General features: G+C 37.3%; 1 protein-coding gene across 2 annotated transcripts in view; it reads right to left on the bottom strand.

The window, feature by feature from the left end:
• The window catches only part of MICU2 (mitochondrial calcium uptake 2), a 143,737-nt gene that overhangs the window by 10,267 nt on the left and 115,933 nt on the right, over nt 1-17,537 (bottom strand). For both annotated transcript variants that reach the window (XM_027884367.1, XM_027884359.1), the window contains exons 7-8: nt 13,524-13,586; nt 4,421-4,518 (exon numbers count right to left, since the gene is read on the bottom strand). In XM_027884367.1, coding sequence (XP_027740168.1) covers nt 4,421-4,518; nt 13,524-13,586 — 161 coding nt within the window. The remainder of the gene's footprint in view (nt 1-4,420; nt 4,519-13,523; nt 13,587-17,537) is intronic.

Raw genomic sequence — 17,537 nt, 5'->3', positions numbered from 1 at the left:
CCTGCTTTGGCTCCTCTTTGGACACTGAAGTCCTTTTGAAGAATTGGTAACCCCCTCTGCACCAAAAGGCTGTTGCAAACCAGCTGAGAGTTGCCTTTTTGCTATCTGACTCAAACAACAATACAGAAAATATCATAAAGGCTTGACATTAACCTTCAGAGAACATTTAGATCTATGCTCATAAATTCAGTTTTGCAAGCATTAAGACACTTAATCAATCTCACCATTTTCAGAATTACAGACAAATCCCTCTTTGATTTACTATCATAAGTATTTCTAAACCAAACCAAACCCCTCACTTTCATTTATAAGCACTGTGTAGAAACTAATCAAGGTATTCTTTTGCTGAGTATATAGGAAAGGAAGAAATAGACTTTTCTCAACCTCTTTCCTAAGTATTTGGGAGATATTCAGATTGAGTTATGATAGGAATATCAAGAAGCCAGATTTTGTTGCTGTCTCCACCTCCTCGCTGCCTGATCTTGGTTGCACTAGATGTAATCTTTGAGTGTATTAGGTCTCTCTCTCCATATGCACACACATAGATAAAAGTGTAGGCACAGAGACAAGTAAGAAGGCAATCATACTCTTTTTCTGCAAAGTAATTCCAAATCCCCAGACGAAAAACACTGAAAATGTACAAGCTATAATCACAGCTAAAGCACTGCTGGCTGATGATGCTGCCTGAAACAGATCCTGCATCCACGCATTGAATGAACAGCCCCCCAAAATGCCAGTACTAGCAGTGGGGTTTAGCCTGGATCATTCTGCTTTCTTAAATGAGAGGTTTCAAATGAAACATACCAAGGAATTTAAAATACTGAAGGAAAGAAACAGGGTAGGTAGGGAAAAGGCATGATTTGTGCATGGGTATACAATTTGTGACCTTCAAGCTAAAGCAGAAATAAAAAAGGGTCCACTAGTAAAGAATATTTCTGGTGCAAAATTGTATTAACTAACGAAAAGTTTGGAAGCAACAAATCAGGTAAGAAAATGCCATAAACTGGATTTGAAATGTTAACTTTCCTTACATGATTAAAAGATGCCCATTATTTAGCCATACCGAGAAGTACTTCTTTGTAAGACATCCCAGGAAAAAATACAGCTATCAGAGAGTTTTTTGAATATCCTTTCCACGCGTTCTGCACTTTTTTTTTTTCCCCTTCAAGAAGACTGTGAGAGATTTAAGCTTGCTTGGGGACGGATTACAGGAACAAATCACAGCAGTTGTAAATAGTTTAGGGAGTGAAATATTGTCTCCTCTTTCATTTGGGATTAAACATACTTAAATAAGATCAGTAGGAGACTAGGGGACTTTTTGCAGGGGAAAAATAGTGTCTGTCAGGAAGAAATATTTGCTATATCTAGAATAAATAGTTTTCTACTCAGAATAAAAAATAGTACATATAATATAGCTGGAAATTAAAGAAAAATGAAAATTATTTTTTGGAAGGAAAAGACCAAAAATTATTTCTGCATTAAAAACGGGGGGAAATCCATACAAAACAATAAAAAGCCTGGAATTCTGGGGAACTTCTGACTTCATGTTTGAAATCTGACATTCTCTAAGACAAGTCCTGGTATTAGAAGATGACATTATTGCTGAGGTGTAAAACTAAGTGATGGTAATCTGAAACAGGAACTTGTTCAGATCTTCTGAGAATAAAGTCTCACCTGATTAGGGCCTTTTCTATTAAATCTACCTTTTTCTGTAGAAGGCAACACCTTTAGTAGTGATGTATATAAATATAATTTTACTCCAGAAATTTACATTTCCTAACCTTAGCCAGGGAAACAAACTCTTGTTTTTGAAGTTGTAAATTCTTATTAATAATTACTGTATTGTCCTTACATTAAGGACAATAAAACTAGCAAGAAATGATCTAGAAGTCTGCAGGTGAATATGTGTTCCCTGAGTTCTACCTTTGGACTTTAAGATCTCTGATACCACCTTGTTACTATGGGAAACACATAGGATAATGTACATCTTGCATTGCTTTTACTGCTTCTAAGCAGTTCCAGCTGCAGAACAACAAGGGTGTCCCACCAATGCTGCTCAGCAGAGAATGAAGAGAAGCACCTTTGGTTGCTGTTTTGACTATGTTCTGGAGAATAATGAAAAAGAGCTTTACTAGTGCCACAAAATAACTATGACAAGATTGTTTCTTTACATCCATGCTCCCAGCAGCCCAAAATGATATTCTGTTTCACGGTCTCATTCTTTACAGTTGGTATAAAAAACTCTCGTGTGTATCACAAACATATGATTTCCCAAGAACCATACAGCAGCTGGAGATAGATGCTTAAACCATTTTCCCTCCCTACACTCAGCGTGCCCCCTGTGTTCAGGGCAGTAGGAAGGGAGGCACAAGAGCTGGCTTATATCAGTCTCACCTTGCCTGAAGAGATGTAGACAGTTTCCATTTTCTTTGTGTCATTTGAATGCAAAGAAAGGAGAACAGGACAAATTAATTGCCTCGGTATATTGACTGTGGCTGTCTGACATTTTTTAAATGTTTGGACTGTGGGCTAAAAGGGTTGGACAACACTGGTGTACATATAGATACAGATGGCTGCACACTCACAAAAGGATTTTTTAATCCAGCCAAACTGAAAAGCTTGAGGAAGCCAAAAATGAAGCATGAGGAAAATATATGTAAGTAATGAGATGAGAACACGAGTCTCAGCTTTCAGAATTCCCACGTAAGTACAGTGAAATTTCACAATGAGAGCATTCCTGATTTTTTTTTTTAAAGTTTCAAGGACTGCAGCACAGCAGTATCTGTGTATTTACCTAATGGGACAAGTTTTAGTGTGTCCTAATCAAACCTAATCACCTCTACTTTCTACTCAGTACTACATTGATCAATAGAAAAGCTTTCTAAGCAAGAACTTGGAAAATGATAAAAGCATTTACCATCATTATTTTCTGCTTTTGACAATGATCTATGTCTGTACAGCTCATCAGTCATCTCTTGTAAAAACAGCGTGGCACTTTGATCAAACAGCCAACAATAGCTTCCCGCATAAGGTAAAGTGTTATGAGAGGCCATCAGATAGAAATCACATTTTCTCTGAACAATAGGAAGCCAGAAATGATGTGCTTGATTTACTTGCAAATAAAATAATGTGAAAGGTGATATCTTCACAGAGGTTAAAAAGACAGCGATCCTTTTATTCACCTTTCTTCGTGTTAAACAAACTTCACTGTCATGTTGCAACTGAGATGGAGTGTCTATGCAGTGATAAAGAGGCACATTCCAGCTCTACGAAACATAACTGCCACTGTTGAAAAATTACCTGCATTAAACCTTACACTTATCCCACAAATTTTAAGAGCAAGATGTGGGAGTTTGATTTTGATTACAGGCCTCTATCTGTGTGGCGGGCAAAGGTCTTTAACCTATGCGTTCTGAATGTACTAGGTACATAGTTTCATCAATGTCATGCCTCATTGGGTCAATGTAGGATTTTATCTAAAACCCGAGGCTTTTCAGTTTACACTGTATATGCAAACACAACCTTTTACTGGTGCTCTCTGCCTTTTGTTTCACTGAGAGGATCTACGGTATTTATAGGAAAGGGAGCTGCAGACATCTTAAACTTATTTTACTCACTTAGATTCCTATTGAGCTGAGGTCTTCAAAAGGGAAAGATTGTTTATTTGAAGACTGGTATTTACCAGAGCCACTGGAGCCGAACACTTTTTAGTCTACTGATTGCAACAATGTTCATTTTTAAGAGGGCTGACACACATCCTCCATTTCTGAACATAAATTGAAGTAAAACACATTACTCTACTTTATTTTTGCAGACTGTAAAGGACTGATAATTTTTGTAGAAAAGGTAATAGCGACGTAGATAATCTTCTCTTGATGTCATGCTAGGAGACGCGTGTCAAGATTCAAACAGGTATCTGCATAGTCCCATTGCAAAAGCAGTTCGAAGGGTGAAGGAAAAGGTACAGGTAAAGCTTCAACAGCAGCGGGAATCTGAAGCAAGTGGATAAGTTGCCTACAGCTTACCATGCTAGCTGTAATAGGGAAAGGGGTATCTCAGGTCAGAAAATATTTTTTATTTGATTAGAAGTCACTTTTTTGATGATTTGGTCAAGAAAAATACTCATGAATCACATTGTTTTAAGGTATGCCACCACAGAACCCCCAAGAACGGGAGTCTCAACCCTCACAGCCTCCAGGCCCATTGCTGCTCTGGAGTTACGGTGCTCAGCTCCTGCAGATAGCAGACTCTAGGAGCTAAATGGGAAATTCAATCCTGCAAAATCATGAAAAATCTCTACTTTGTTGCTTAATTTTCTGAATCAGCTCAGTGTGAGATCAGATTGATGCCAGTGTTGGTGCAAAGCAGAGGGGATAGGAAAAAGAGTGGTTCCTGTTAGGCTTGTCTAGCTGAAAAATACCTGAAAAACTCAGAATAGCGAAGTTTTTGCTTTCCTTCCTTTCCAAAGAAATGTACCAGCAGCAGAGTATTAACACCACAGTCTTCCAGTTCTGTTTCCTATAAAACAAAAACCCAGTATGATTGTTATCCATTGTATGATTAATACATACTCACCACATATTTAGAAATACTTATATGAACTAGAATTTCACAAGAGATACTTGCAAATTAATTACTGTTCCCAAAGCTATCACACAAGATCTCAGAGTTGAACAACACTTCCACATCAACTGCTAACGGTGTATTATAAGTTCTGTTTCTAAATATTCTGTATGAAAGATAAGGACAAATTACAACCACTGTCAGTATATTTTATTATTAAAATGGAGAAGGTTGTAAGTTAAATCTTTACAAGTCTTTATTCTTAGGTGAATAGAAGATTTAAATAAAGTTAGTATCTCTAAAAAAAATGTAGTTAGCTATTTCTAACGTGTTACAGCCATTTTAAAACATACACAACAGTCTTATAAATGAATCTAAGAAAATACAAACATTGAAAATGCTCTATTATACTATGGTCTTACAAGGCTTCTTGGAAGTTTTCAATGTTAGAGATTTTTCTATGTATTTTTGAAAACCAAAGAAGAAATTTTTGCAGAGAAGGGGTGCACATTGTTTCAACTCAACAGCATCTTTAACAAGCCTAAACCCACACATAATTCTTCTTTCAGCACTAGCACACTGGCATTTCTTTGAACACAACAAAACGCTAAGCAATACGAAGAGAGATTTTTTTTTTTTGTAAGTCTGTGGGGATTTCAGCAAACTATTCTTATGACATCTAAATAGCCTCTGTGTCTTTTATCTTCTTGAAGAGGTAAGATGAAAGACAAGAGTCTATTCATAAGATTTAATACTAATGGTTATTTAGCTTTCAGCGTCATCAATAACAAGTCCCATTAGTCCACTGTGTTTCATGCTTACTGCATATGTGACACAGTTTTTTCACAGTTAAAGCATTCCTTATTTCTACTGCAAGCTACAATTCACCAAATGCCAGTGATTTGAGCTATGTATGAGTGAACCTAGAAAAAAAGCTCTTCAAGCCACATGCAAACTTTTATCATTTAATTGCAGGCAAAGAATATTTAAATACCCACAAGATCCATCCTTCTGAAGTTTAAACACTTCAGATTACTGTGAAGACTGATGCATAAACATTGGTATATGCTTTTTTGAAAGTCAAAAGTCAAACATTCACGTATGCTTATTTGAAATTCAAACCCAAACTATTTATATCAGAATGCAAAGTTTTCTAAGAAGAGAGAAGAATCCACATATCCCTCAGTGCAGCCAGATTCTAATATGCTTTTTGCTTACATGTTTAAAGGAAACTTGAAAAATGCAAGAAATAAATTTGCTGATGTAATTTTAAAAAACTGAATTCATGATTATGCAATTTAATGCTTCCAATTTAATTACTCCATATTACAATCGGTGTTGTACTGAAAACAAACTGAAAAAACTAGGTTTAAAATAAGCTTTTAAAAACTAAGTCTGTGACAGAAAGTTTTTTCTTCTATTTCTCTAGTTACAAGCTAGAAAAAGACATACTAACAATACCCACCCCATCTTATCTAAGATGACAAAGCCTATCCCTGAATTAATAACAAATATGCACCTACTTGTTGGCTACCCTCTTTATCAGTTGAAATTCCACAGTGAAATTGGCAGATGTCCAAATACTATGTTAGAGGGAGTTAAATGTATTTTAAAACTACAAAATAGTACATCTCTTTAAAGCATAAAATGCAATAGGAGACCACAGAGACTACAGCTTAAGGGTAAAATTTTAAAAAAATTGCTTTTCCTAGCGTTAATGCTATTAAATTAAACAACATGTTAGTACATAATTCCTTTTTGTCCACAGAATCATTAGGAGCTTTTGCTGCTGAACTGTATAAATTAGTACCAACATGACAAATCTTTGTTAGAAGATAATGAGAGTTCTATTAATATTTCCAACACCTCCCCCTCCTGAGCTTAGGTAAAAGAATAACTTATACTTGGAATGTCTTGGCAATGAGAATGAAATGGTAACCTAATCCTAGAGCTGCAAAGGGGACCAGACTGGGAGCTTAGAGTCACTATCTAAATTGAGTGAAAATTTGTATTCGGGTGTATCTGGCACCTTCAGCCCTGGGAGGGTGCACCATAGAACCCTTTTGAACTGTGCATTTTACAGAAAGCTGAGGCACAGAGTGGAGAAAGAATCGAGATGTTCTTAGTTTCATCTTGATAAAAGCACAGAAGGGGGCAGGGACACATATCTCAACTGGGGAACTCAGACATGTTCCAGGGTCAGACAAAGAATCCCAGAGACCACACAATCTGATGCCACACAAGTCTGTGAACTAAGAAACACATGTGTACATATTACAAACATAGGCTAATTTTCCTAGAGTAATGTTAACGCCTCCTACACTTTTCAAAAGCACCATGAACTGCTGAATTATGCAATTATTCCTTTTTAAGCAAGATCAGATAACACAACAGTTATTTCCTTATTACATTACGCAGGCTGTTAACATAAGAGGCCTGATGCTGCAAACACTGAGTCATGGGCACAGACCTACCTAACCCTGTAGCTCCTCACTGAGCTTTTGACGTTTAGGACCTGATACTGCAGCAAGTACCAACAAGTGCCACTGAGAAGAAATTTATCGCACAGGGAGACGGGATTTTCAGAATAATGTACCTAACTGATTTTCAAAACTCATCTGAGATGTTAATAGACTTACTGTCTCTAGATTCTTACCACCTTTCCTTGCAGAATTTGCTTGAGGCATGACTGGGAAGCATTCATCATGATTAAAATCTGCAATTCGTTTCTTGTTCTCGTGCTTGCTTCCTGGGAGATGGTATTTGCTGTGCAATGCCTTGTTTCAATAAAGATTGTAAAAAAAATACGTATTTTGGATTGAATTTTTTTAAATCTAAAACACAGAGTGAGTAGATGGAAGAAGAGGGAGAAAAGTGAGGTCAGGCAAGGAGAACATTGTCTTATTTTCTGTCTGCTAATGATGTCCCAAATCTTTCCAAAGGTAAGACTAAATCCTTGCAAATTTTTCTGAGTCTACTTCTATGAAATGCTCTTAGTTTTTAAGCTGCTAGCTCTGTCAATTCATCATACCAGATTTCTATCCCAGTCTACCCTCATACACTGCTCAAGAGATTTCAAACTTTCTATGATTTTGAGAGTCTCCAAGATGTTGGGATATATCCTAGTACTCAGTTCTGGGAAGAAGGTTTAAAGAAGTATCCATTATGAATTAATCCTACCAGTTACAGCCAGTCAAAGGAACTGTAAAGAGGCAAACTAGTGGGACCAGGAGACTAGATCTCCAAAAGCAGTCCTTTTTGGTGAAATCCAGACACTCTCAGCTGGGCCCCAGAATGAAACAACATATTTTATGATGAATCAACTTTCATAATGATTTAAATCCATACTTAAGCTTTTTAACGTTTTGCAACACACTTTCTTACTAGGTAGAATTCAAGGTCTGATGCAGAAGGGCTAAAATGTGCACAACTGTTTCTACAGAGGATATAACAGATAACATCCGAGAAGTCTGATGGAACAGTTTCTAAACAATTAACAACTTACATCCAGCATTCAACAACATCCATAATTCCCATTATTGGTGGGATGAGTTGTTTTTCAATGACAACTAATGCCACGGAATCTCTCTGCTGTATACCCTTAGAGCCTTTAGTAATGAATAATGTGCAACTTCATGGACATCCTTAGGTTTCAGCATGTCACCCACAGTCCTGCATTTGTGAAGAGGTGCAGAATAAAAACGGCTTCCAGTCAAAGGGGCTAAAGCTAATTTGGGAGTAGATGCTGTAAGAGATACTTTATGCCACAAATAGAAACAGGTTGAAACTAGTTTTATTGCGACTGGGTCAACTGTGTCAAGCAGTCAGGGAATGGCACTGTTGCACTGCAAAGCCTGAGGTTGCCCGAGGGGTGCACTGCTGGCAGTCTGTTAAAGCAGCTCCTATGCACAGCTGGAGACAGCTCCTCACAGCAATTCAGGACCTGCCTCTCTGTCATGGCATTGCTTTAAAAGTATTCCTTTCCCCCAGAAGTAGAGATTCCACAACAAGGACCCCCCTCAGCAGGTGTGATGTGCTTTGAAGGACGCTGTTTTGATCAACAGGGACTTGGCCTTGAAGACCAAGCACATCCATCCTCAGTATGTACAAATCTCCTTGCCCTTGGTGCTGAAACTGACTCGGGTGGACTGTGACCAACTCTCCCAGCCTGCTCTCCAAACACATCCACAGGCAGACCACGTTCAGGCTGCCATCACAGATTTCAGTTACCCCAAAATGCCAACTGAGAATACTTAAGTGCACCATTTCCAGTTTATTCCAACTATTTTTACAAGCAAATGCATTAGGTGGCCTTCAGAGATGATGACCAGATTCTTCATGTTTTGAATCAAAGACTAGAGCTACTAATGCAAGGCCAAATCTCGTGTCTTCCCGGGCTATCAGGAGCCCACGCTGCTATCTGGCTTGTCTGTATAATAAGTGCTTCAGAGCACGTTAAATAGCAGAGACTAAAAGGGTGGTCTTGCCTTACACATCTTTGCAATAGAAAGCAGTGCTACTGTGACCACGACGGACTTCCAGATTAATTCCTTGTGGGAGAGGCTTTTGCTGTTTAAGCCAAATTCAATGTACTTGCAGAATAGGTACCTAGAAAGATGTCAGAAAGCATATTTCTTTCTCTCTCTTGAGGTTATAATGTCATCAGCTCATATTTCATATTTAATTTAATAATTTCCTTGTCCATGAGGAAAAAAATGACCCCACAGTTTTTTAATATCCTAATACTTCGGTGTCAGATGTCTTGATTCTTTAGAGGGTTTACCTGTCTGGAGAGCTTTCTTTAAAGCATGCAGGAGCATCACAATGCTCCTTGGTTTAAAGTATCTAAAAGCTTTTCAACAGAATCCAATGTTAAACTGCTGATACAAAACATACATACTTATGGTGGAGAAGACAGGTCAAGAAAAAATGTGCATTCCAGCTGAAAGGAGAGGTTACAAGATTAATGACAGACTCTTTTGGGGAGGGATATTAATTTTAGTCTTGGACTAGAGTCTTGCAAAATTTGATGTGTTGCACTCTTGTTACAGAGTACTACTGCACTAGAAGAGCTCAGTTCCCAACCATCACCTTCCTCCCTCCAGTTTCAGGCAGTCTTTAGTTACACTGGGCCCATGGTTATCCAGAGTTTGAAGGTCTGCGTGGAAAACTTTAAACTAATTAGATATTCTAGGGAGCAGATGGGCAAGTTATGATGACCTGCACAGTCCCTGTGGCTGAGGAGATGCATTATAATGCTGTAGCGTCTGAAGGTTCAAGTGTAAAACCTTGTCCTTACCAGGTAAGCAGTGATAAATGTGTGAAAGACTAATCTAATTTACCTCTTCTAGAACCACAAGAAAAAAAAAAAAAAAAAAAAAAAAAAAAAAAAAAAAAAAAAAAAAAAAAAAAAAAAGAGAAGTAGACAGGTTAAAACAACTGATACACAAATAATAGGATATTATTCATATGTGGGTCTAAAAATATACCACGTATAGTCAGACTCAATTTTAGTTCAAAGGTTCTCTGTTTAAAAGATTAATAGCTGTGTTCACAGTTACTAATTAAATGCTGAAAAACTCTCCAACCACATTTTTCACACTTTGTATGAAAATGCATTCATTATGAAATCCAGAAGCATATGCTTAATCATTTGGAAATGAGACAGTGCATGTATTTCCCAACATTAATTTCATTTCAAGAACAAATATAGAACATTCTGTATCATCATTCCTTTTCTAACAACAGCTAAAATTAGCTTATAAGTTTACCCGTTACACAAAGCATATTAAATGAGAGGTATGGAAAGTACTTGATAACTTATTAATCTAAATTGAAGGGCTCAAGAGCAAAGTCCCTGATCTAGACAACTGGGCTATACAGGAGATATCTGCAGCCATTAGCACTGTTTTCACTACCAGAACACTAAAGCATCACACACTGTTGGAGCAGCCTTTTAAGGAACTCAGGTCAGTAACACAAAAGCAATGGGTGCTGGTCACTGGGCAACACCTTTTCAAAATACACCAAAATCTTCTGGTTCATGCACTTTCCTGCTATAATCTAGACCACTTCCAGGCAGGGAGTTTGGTTCTCCTCTTCCATGAACCAAACTGACATGTTCAGCTGGATGTTTCATGTGAAGAACAGTTCTGCTAGGAAGCCAGATGGAACATTTCCTTTAGCCTGTGGGGAAGGTGGGTGAGGTCACTGCCTCTGTTGGCTTCTGTGCCATTTTCTCCGATCTAATTAGAAAGAACCAGGTTCCAGTTTTGTAAGCCTGCCTGCAGCACTCCTTCACTGTGTGTGCACCCCTGCTATGAGTAAAGCAGATTGCATGCTCTGCAAAACTCAGCATGGAACTTCCCAAAAGATGGGGCCAGTTAAGCCTGGGCAGACTTTTTGGCTTTTCTTCCAGCATCAATTATAATATTGGAAAAAGAAAATCCCTCAATTGAAATATATGTGTATCGCATAGCCAAGTCTACTGCAATCCCATTCAAGGGCCATTACTGGTGAAAATTTGAATTTTAGGCATGTAAGTCAAAGTTTCAGTAAAAAAGGCAGAGATACAAGCACCTGGGAGCACAGCAAACTGCTTTCTCTTTTGCTAATACAGTAACTCAATGAATTTTAAATGGTATCTCCACATAGTTAATAAATGACTGGGACCTTTGTTTACACTGTAACAGGAACACACCCAGATACACCTGCTGGTTAAATAAAGTTGCAGACAACTGTATTCTCCTAAGTTGGTGACTTTTTCCATCTGGTGTCAGAGACTGGATTTATTCTGAAAATCCAAGAGACTCATATGCAAATTGTGAAAGCGTTGTGGAAATAAAGAACTATGCCAAACACCAAAATTCCATTGCAGTATCTCAACTTGCAAAAAACACAGTCAACATAAAACCTATATTTTTATGTTTCATCTGTTTTGCTTAAAAGGAATACTCTGACTGCCATAACTATTAAAAAAAAAGGGTAAAAACATATTCACTGACTACATTGTATAGTCATAGTCACTGCTTACAAATGTAATCAACTTCTTTCATGGGAGACTGAAATAGGAAAGAAAATAAAAATTAGAAGATGTGATAATCTGGATTTTGCCAAGTAGAATTGTAGAGATCAGAAGAATTTCAAGTTAGCTGTAGTCTCTACAGCTATTTAATTCTTCTTTTGTACTGTAATTCCATTGATAATCTTTTAAGAAACTGTATTAAATAATATTTTCTGGCTGCAATAACTTCAGATTTTTCTGAATGAAGAATTCTGAAGACAAAATTTGAAGCAAGACAAAAACGAAAGAGAGACGTTCCGGCTCAGGTATTTAATTAGCTCACAATAACCTTATGTGTTTATAACTAATCTGTCCAACTGTATAAAAGTTTTCTGGAAATTTTATACTATAGCTGTGCATTCATGCAGAATAAAGATCCTTTTTTTTCACTGTCATGGCAGTTAAGTCTCAATTGAAATCGGTTTTAAGGAACAGACAACCCTATTAATCCTAGCTACTTTAATCTGGTGACTGATGAAAAGGTTCAAGAAAGCGATGGTTGTTAGTCAATCAAACAATTTTAAACTGAACTTTGAATATACATTAAGGGAGGAAAATTTTTGTGCACCAGAAGACACTTTATGCCTAATAAATATTAGAGGTGTGGGCAATACTGCCACTTTCCCTTTTTCCCCAGGCAGGTGAGAGTAAACATGAGCAACTCTTTGAAGAAACTGCTGATGTATGATAGGTTTACAAAGCAGAGCACTGGATAAATTCCTTATTGAATGCTTTCAACACGAGCAGTTGCTGCCTCATGCCTAACATAAACTGAAAGTTTACAACTAAAGGCAACTTTTTGGTGAGAAAAATGTCCTTCCGCTACACCATCCAATTTAAGCATGAAAGAAAAGTAGTGCTGCTGATGTAAGCAGCATCTTACAGTAATAGATGGAGATAACCCATCTGTACTTTCCCCCTCCTTAGAATCATGGAATAGTTTATATTAGAAAAAACCTCTAATATCATCAAGTCCAACCATTAACTGAGCACTGCCAAGTCCACCACTAAATTATGACTCTTAAGCATCACAGCTGCACATTTTTTTGAACACTTTTAGGGACAGTGATTCCACCGCTTCCCTGGGCAGCCTGTTCTAATGCTTGATCACCCTTGCAGAGAAAATTTTTTTCCTAATATCCAATCTAAACCTCCCCCTATGCAACCTGGGGCCACTTCCCCTTATGCTATTGCACGCAGTGTGGTTCATCACCTTCTTCAGAGGTGTTTTCAGCATGCTCAGGACTTCCTCTCTCTGTTTTCAGTCTCACTCAGTCTCACCCAGGATACAGAATATCTTGTCTCTCTGCTGACTACAGAATGAAGAAGAGATGGCAGCTTCCAAAGACTCCCTGGGAAGAAGGGAGGTTGCAGGGGGCTGGCTTCAGGGGAAAACAGACAGAGAATTTACCCATCCCTTTCACTGAAGACATGTATTTACCCTTTGCTAAAGGTCTGCAAAACAATCTAACTTCTTTCCCAGTTGGAAGATCACACTCTAAGATTGTTTCTTCTGGTCTACATCTACGCCATCTCTTTCTGAAAGTGGACTTAACTAAAGTAATCCTTACCTTTGTCACCTCAGTAATCACACTTCAAACCAATTCAGAATAAGCTGACATTCCTGCAACAGCAGCACTTGGCTAAGTTTAAGCTATCAATTTCTATTTGAAAAGCCTTCTACTCACATATGGCAATACATAGTTTTTTCTTAGTTTTTCATAAATGGAAGAGAGTTACTTTGAAACAGATGCTCATGGAAACTAAATAACCATTCCCTTTCATTTAATTAAAGCACTAATACCTGAGTTTATATACTTATATAACAATTCTGAAAAAATAACAGAGTTCGTGGGAAATACAAAAATGTTTTTGTAAATAAAAATTTACTTCATACCTGAAGCACTGTTTCATCTCCAGCTGCTTTCAAATCATCTTCCTTCCCAATGATTTTCTGTAGCTGTATTTGTTGAGAAAAGAACATGAAAATTATAAATGTAATCTTACAGGAGTCTTATTTTTCAGACGCGTGCTTTAATTGCACCTTCTCTTAATTATACATTTCTGCAAGATTCTCTAGTCATGACAAAATATTTGCAAATCCTTAAGGATATCTTGCTATTCAGACACACTTTTTCCCAGGAATGTCTTATCTACCATGGTTAATATAGCCAAGCAGAACACGAATCTAGCTCTTGCAATCCAGTGCTTACTCTATTTTTAGAGGAGATTTTCTAGCACCAGAAGCTTAGCATTCACTTCATAAGATTTGAAACAAGGGTATAACATCAAGGATAATTTGGGAAATAAAAATTATTCCAATTTTCATGCTGTCCTTCTAGATAGCTTTACATAGTTCTGCTACAGACAATCTTCTATACATGAAAAAATACGTGTTCAAATGAAGTACTATATAACCAACAAAGAATAATTTCATTAAATAGGAAAACATTTTTTTTCCCAGAATTTGCACTAGGCAGAATGTGTTTTGAGTTTCCCCTCCACCCTAAAAATAAATTAATCTTGAATGTATTAGCAAAGAAGATTTTTAGAATTACTGAAATGAGTCACATCTAAAAACATAACTTGTCCCAAATAGAGCTTTAAGGTAATATAGAAAGTGCATTAATTTGCAGTACTTCCAGTATATCTGAGCTGCAAGGTTTCTCTGAATATATTTCAGCTTGGAAGGTCAACACTGTCACAAGAACAAGTGATTTAAGACAGCACAAAGTATACCTACCTTTCAGACACTTGAATGAATCCTCAAAAGGGCAGCAAAAATGAAAGAACAAGGGACTTAATAAATGTCAGGTATAGATATGGACTTACACCTATCACTATGGATTTCGAGGCTTCAGGAAAGATGAGTTTAAAGCTCAGGGTTTTCAAAGCGGCTGGTTTGCTTCTCAGACATTTCTGAGTGATTCCTCACCGTGCCCACTAAAACTGGGAAAAAATCCATTACCCAATTTGCATAGCTATATAGCCATTATTTTGAAATGTTTTCAAAGCTCTCCTTAGGGCTTGTTTTTCATTTGTTTGTTTGCTTGGTGTTGTGGGGGTTTTGTTTGTTTTTGTTTTGTGTTGTTGTTCAGAGAAGCAATACAGACTTGTGAACACTGAGTAAGAAAAAACCCACCAACTGTTCATGTTGCCAAAGGTCTTCCCTTGACCTTCAGATTTTGACTAATTTTTTTTCTTTTTTTTTTATAACCTCAGCTTTTTAATTTCTCAGGATAGTTACTTTCTAAGTTTCGAATGCCATGTCTTGATAGTACCTACCCAAAGAAATACTGTAAACAAGGCAATTAAACAGTACTTGTTCTTCCAAGTTTCTCAAAAAATTTTTTTGATAATTTACAAAACAATTGACCAGTACAGTAAAAATATTATTTATTTCTTCATAGCAAAATAGTATTATAGAGCTCTGGATAAAAACACAACCGCTTGTCAATATGCTCATTGAAAGATCATCTTTTTTCTTACGTGAAAAATTGATCTTTTGCTCACACATAAGAAATAAAACTGCAAATACTTTCCAAACCACAGAAAATATGATTTTTTTTCTTTAGGATTTTATTTTTAAAGGAGCTCCTAAAAAAATCTGCTGAGACTACTTAAGAGCACAGAAACCCAGTGTAAGTTTTTTCACAAGCATTCTAAAAGATTTAGTTTATTGTTTTCTTACACTGTGTGTAAATCTTATAGTGCTTGAAACTATTTCCATAATTTTTTTTCCAGCCCAGTACAGCAACTACTCACAGAGGGGGAAGAATTGTGCCTCAAGAAATAGACTCCTCCATGTAACGTTTATTGTATTTAATATTTATATCTGTTTATCACTCAAGACGCTAATGGCTAATTTAAAGAAAATGAGACCTATTATGCACAACTGAAGCTAAAGACATACAAGGAGTAATCTGTTCTGAACAAGACAACATCTGGCAGCAAGGCTATGTCAGTCTTATAAAAGGAGGTGATTTTGCATCTTCCAGCTGTTTGAGAGAGATCAGTGCTTGTGGATGCCCTAGGACTACAGAAGCGCTCTGTACCAAACCACCATGGAGCTCTACAAGTTTTTTGTGGTACCTGTGCTCCAGGACAAGCACGTAAGACAGTCTATTTAGAAAGTTTAAATCACATAGTCTTGCACGTGCCATCAGAACCACTCTATCTCCATTCCCAACAGTTTTGAACTGTCATTAATTTTACTGAGACATCTTTAATCAGGACAGAGTTAGGGAAATTCCTTACTTGCTGGGGATTTTGGGAACTCTGGTAGCCTTATTCTTGGTGGGAGGTCTCAGATTAATGTGCATGGGTTATTATGTGTCTGGAAATCCCCCTCACTGAATCTCAAGTAAATGTCTTGAAGTGCAGAGTTCACGGAAGTATCTTACTGTCCTCACAAAGATGCAGATAATATGGCTCTGAGAAATGATTCTGCCCTCTGGTAGGGACTGATGAAAGGATGGCAACCAGCGTCTGTGAACATGCCACTTCTACCTTGTCTTCTTCACCCTTGAGTTGCAGGGCAAAGCGCAAAACATTGTGGGCCCTAACACTGCAATGTCTCTTGTGACTGTGTACCACTGTAACATGAATGAAGCAGAAATACACTGGCTTGAATACAAAGAAATAGGGAGGAGAGAGAATAAGGGTGTCCCTGCGAAGGGAGACACTTTTACTGGAAATGAGGAGAATGTGCTCAGAAATGGAAAGGCTATGGAGGAGGAGATAAACTCTTACTGAAAACATGGGATTGCATTCAAGATCTCCTTTCCTGAACATCCATTTATGTTAGCAAAGAGCACTGGGAAATTCTGCATCTCATACAGGTTGGAACAGTCTATATCCATCATGTACTGCAGGCACTAAGGACTCGGGTTGTAGTTTCTGCTTGTCACCCTTCTCAACTTTCCTGAATGATCCGCTTGACATATCTTGTGCCTGTCCATCCAGTAACATGTGAGAATTGACACATACACAATTCAAAGAAAGGTGGACATTTTGCAAACAAAAAGGCATGCTCTTACATCAAGGAATTTAAATTTACAGTCTAGGTCAAGAGATAACATAGGCATACATAGACGTCTAATTAGTAGATAACGGAGGGGAAGTTGGGAGAAGAAGAGGTCACAAAGCATGAGAATGAAGCAGCACTGAAATTTCTTTTCCCATTGTATCCTGTTTACAGACACTGAGTCCTAATTACCTCTTCTTTATTATGCTTTTCCACTGCCCTTTCCTTACGTATGTTTCCTGACATTATTGTCAAATATAGTGTCGAAATAACTAAAGATAGAATAGTTCAGATGTATTTTCCTAAGTTGCCAACTGGGACAAGACAAATGACAGATTAGCCACATAATTTACCAATTTATTACCTACCCAGAAACCTTCTGTGATGCATGCAGAAAGAGAGTATATAGGTTAACACACAGACTTGTTTCCAGATTCTTAAATTCCAAAAGTTTTATTTTTAAACCTACTCTGTAAAAATAAAATTTTGCTTGAAAGTAGTCACCTCTATAAATGCTATGTAAATGGTCACGAGAGAAAACTCATCTTCTGACTAACTTGCATCCTGTGGGACGTTGAATTTAATGATACTTGCAAGCTGACAGAGTAATTTATATGGGTTGTTTTTTACACTCCATATTAATTTATCAGTCCAGCTCATAAAGGAAATGCAAAGTAACGATCTATCTAACCAGAATAATTTTCATTTAACCTGATTGCTGCCACAGAAATCAAATTATTTTCAATGATTTGTATCATGTTTTCACCTCTACATTTGATGACTTTCTGTTGTTCACACTGGCTGATTCAATTAGAATTACCTGAAATGGATAATGGACATTAAATAAATGACATACTGCACATCCCCCCAAGAGTGCTGTGCAGT

The sequence above is a fragment of the Empidonax traillii genome, unplaced genomic scaffold (genome assembly GCF_003031625.1).
Source record: "Empidonax traillii isolate 1590-97213 ecotype Southwest subspecies unplaced genomic scaffold, ASM303162v1 scaffold9:size3134949, whole genome shotgun sequence".
Classification (NCBI taxonomy): Eukaryota; Metazoa; Chordata; class Aves; order Passeriformes; family Tyrannidae; genus Empidonax; species Empidonax traillii.
Note: the sequence above shows the minus strand (reverse complement) of the source record. Positions and strands in the feature narration are given on the sequence as shown.